The 3419-nt window shown below is 41.1% G+C and overlaps 1 protein-coding gene across 1 annotated transcript; it reads left to right on the top strand.

The window, feature by feature from the left end:
• Positions 1–68: 68 nt before the first annotated feature.
• LOC107577581 (inactive tyrosine-protein kinase 7-like) lies at positions 69–1410 on the top strand. The gene is made up of 4 exons (XM_016263640.1): positions 69–74; positions 477–557; positions 672–823; positions 999–1410. Exons 1-4 carry the CDS (start codon positions 69–71, stop codon positions 1189–1191), a joined length of 432 nt encoding a protein of 143 aa, XP_016119126.1. The 3' UTR covers positions 1192–1410.
• Positions 1411–3419: the final 2009 nt, after the last annotated feature.

The raw sequence follows: 3419 nt of genomic DNA, 5'->3' as shown, positions 1-3419 counted from the left end.
CTGCGTAATATCATTGCTCCTGCTGCACCCATGCTATGGCAGCAAAGCTGCTTGATTATTACGCCGGAATGAGAGTATAGTGATACTATATGTGATATTATAGAATTATAGAATAATGCGACATTTATAATTAGTTTTTGTAGGCCGGTCATTTTTGAGCCTAACAAAGTGGGGAAAAAATGCCCCAAAAGTAAAAAAATTATAAGTCCGTAAGTTTTAGTCCAATGCTTTAAAATTGACTAGCATTTTCAGGAACAATAAAATCCTCTCTGGGTCAAAATGACCAGAACATTAAGATTAAGCTTGCATCACAATATTTTACTTTATTGTCTTTATAAGCAACATTGCGGTCAATCGAACTTCCTCAGGATTTATCCAGTTTTTCATGTCTGTATTAAACTTTTATCTGATGCACCTACGTATGATGATTTTCTGTTTGTTAATGCTGATGTGAGTGCTTTTCTCGTGTTTTTCAGGGTGATCTCAAACAGTTCCTCAGAATATCAAAAAGCAGCGATGAGAAACTCAAGCCGCATCCCATCAGCACTAGAACTAAAGCAAGTTCTTCCTGTGACCATTCATTATTATTTTACCTGTTGCTGTGTCCCTGAGGTGGTTTGTGTGTTTAATAACTCGTGTGACTCTGTGTTGATGTTCACGGTGCTCCGCAGGTCTCTATCTGTGCTCAGGTGGCTCATGGGATGCAGCATTTATCAAACAGGGGTTTTGTGCATAAAGACCTGGCGGCCAGGAACTGTCTGATCAGCGGACAGAGACACGTGAAGGTGTCTGCGCTCAGTCTGAGTAAAGACGTCTATAACAGGTATCAGCTCCTTCAGTCCATTTGATGATCATTAAAGAGCTGAGATCTGCTGCCAGTGTTCACATGTGTGCAGAGCGCCATCTAGTGTTGATGAAGCTCAGTCACATGTGCTGATGTGTGTGTGTGTGTCTCTCTCTCTCTGTCTGTGTCTCTGTCTCTGTCTCTGTGTGTTCAGCGAGTACTATCAGCACAGGCAGGTGTGGATCCCGCTGCGCTGGCTGCCGGCTGAGAGTGTGTTTGAGGGAGAGTTCTGCAGTAAGGCAGACGTCTGGGCGTTCGGGGTGCTGATGTGGGAGGTGTTCAGTCTGGGCGAGCTGCCGTACCCCGCACTCAATGACCACCAGGTGCTGGAAGGTGAGCAGACATGACTTCCTCAGCTGTGTGATCGAGAGAGTCTGTGTCCGTCATCAATCCTGTCAATGCATATTGATCATATTCATATCGATCATGTTGAGTAAGGACTAAGTGTTATTTACAGGGTTAAGCGGGTCCTTCAAAATAAATTGTGTTTTATCAAATGTAAGGCCATAAAAGTCACCATAAAATCAAAATGGACAATTTGTATTTTTTATGGCATATTGCAGTGTCTATTTTAAGATTTATCCATGCACACCATTAATTTTTTAAGTTCATGTGTCCTCGTATGAATGACTTTAAATATCTTAAATGGAACAAAAGTCTTATTATCATTTTAAGAGGTCTTAAATTTTGGGCTGGAAGAACAGGACGTGTGAAATGGCTTAATGGGATTATTAATCTTTAAAAGGCAATGAATTAAATAAATGTGAGCGCTGCATGTGTGAAGTCAAAACGTGGCACTGTTGAACATTCTGCAGGATTGTCGTTTCAGAGCCGTTCACAATTTATGAATGCTGCACATTTATGACTAAACAATTGCTTATGATCGACTGTTGATGAATTATGACAGTGTTTACTTCATGGTGTTTATATTGTACAATAAGTAAGTAAAGTGCAGACGTTTTAAAATAACAGTCCTGGTGTATTTAGGACTTATAGTTTATAATTAAAAGCCCCCCATTATACATTTCATCTTTTTTTTGGCTATTATTGGCATTTTGGTCACACAATAAACTGTATTTGACGTTTAATTTGATGTAGAGGAAGACTAAGACCATTATTTAACACATTTAAATATAGAGATTTAACTAGTATCGGCGCATATCATTGTATCAGAAAAATCCATTATCAATCATCCTCTAATTAATATGTATTAATACATTAGTACATGAAACAATTTAAATACATATGTAAATATTGAATGAATATTGAGTATTTTAGCCTGTTTTGCAGTTGAATGTGAAACACGGTCTGTTTAATGACGTAAAACTATACTTGATTTATTTTGATTTATTTGACCTGATTTATTTATTTGTGCAGGTCTTAAATTTGATTTTAATAACTGCAGAAATCCTGAGTTTGAAGATGATCATCATAGTGTTTAATGTGTCTCTCTGTGTCTCATGTATGTCTCTGTGTGTCTCTGTGTCTCATGTGTGTCTCTGTGTGTCTCGTGTGTCTCTCTGTGTCTCATGTGTATCTCGTGTGTCTCTGTGTCTCATGTGTGTCTCATGTGTTTCTCTGTGTGTCTCTGTGTCTCATGTGTGTCTCTGTCTCGTGTGTGTCTCTGTGTCTCATGTGTGTCTCTGTGTCTCATGTGCATCTCTTTGTGTCTGTGTCTCTCTGTCTCGTGTGTATCTCGTGTGTCTCTCTGTCTCATGTGTCTGTGTCTCATGTGTGTCTCTGTCTCTCTGTGTCATGTGTGTCTGTGTCTCTCTGTGTCTCTGTCTCATGTGTATCTCGTGTCTCTCTGTGTCTCATGTGCGTCTCATGTGTTTCTCTGTGTCTCTCTGTCTCATGTGTCTTTGTCTCATGTGTGTCTCTGTCTCTGTGTCATGTGTGTCTCTGTCTCTCTGTGTCATGTGTATCTCGTGTCTCTCTGTGTCTCATGTGCGTCTCATGTGTTTCTCTGTGTCTCTCTGTCTCATGTGTCTTTGTCTCATGTGTGTCTCTGTCTCTGTGTCATGTGTGTCTCTGTCTCTCTGTGTCATGTGTGTCTCTGTCTCTCTGTGTCATGTGTATCTCGTGTCTCTCTGTGTCTCATGTGCGTCTCATGTGTTTCTCTGTGTCTCTCTGTCTCATGTGTCTGTGTCTCATGTGTGTCTCTGTCTCTCTGTGTCATGTGTGTCTGTGTCTCTCTGTCCTGTGTGTGTCTCTGTCTCATGTGTATCTCGTGTCTCTCTGTGTCTCATGTGTGTTTCATGTGTTTCTCTGTGTCTCTCTGTCTCATGTGTGTCTCATGTGTGTCTCGTGTGTCTCTGTCTCGTGTGTGTCTCTGTGTCTCATGTGTCTCTCTGTGTCTCATGTGTGTCTCTGTGTCATGTGTGTCTGTGTCTCATGTGTGTCTCTGTCTCACGTGTGTCTCGTGTGTCTGTTTCTCATGTGTGTCTCTCTGTTTCTCATGTGTGTCTCATGTGTCTCTCTGTCTCATGTGTCTCTGTCTCATGTGTGGCTCATGTGTGTCTCTGTCTCATGTGTGTCTCATGTGTCTCTCTGTGTCTCGTGTGTGGCTCATGTG

Source organism: Sinocyclocheilus grahami, unplaced genomic scaffold (assembly GCF_001515645.1).
Source record: "Sinocyclocheilus grahami isolate Dianchi unplaced genomic scaffold, SAMN03320097.WGS_v1.1 scaffold6438.1, whole genome shotgun sequence".
In the NCBI taxonomy this organism is placed as follows: domain Eukaryota; kingdom Metazoa; phylum Chordata; class Actinopteri; order Cypriniformes; family Cyprinidae; genus Sinocyclocheilus; species Sinocyclocheilus grahami.
This window is presented reverse-complemented; position numbering and strand designations above follow the sequence as displayed.

What these genes read in the sequence shown, in the direction of transcription:
- LOC107577581 (XM_016263640.1), top strand. An exon ending in CCATCAGCACTAGAACTAAA is followed by an intron (nt 558 to 671) that starts GCAAGTTCTTCC and finishes GGTGCTCCGCAG; the next exon opens with GTCTCTATCTGTGCTCAGGT. An exon ending in AGTAAAGACGTCTATAACAG is followed by an intron (nt 824 to 998) that starts GTATCAGCTCCT and finishes CTGTGTGTTCAG; the next exon opens with CGAGTACTATCAGCACAGGC.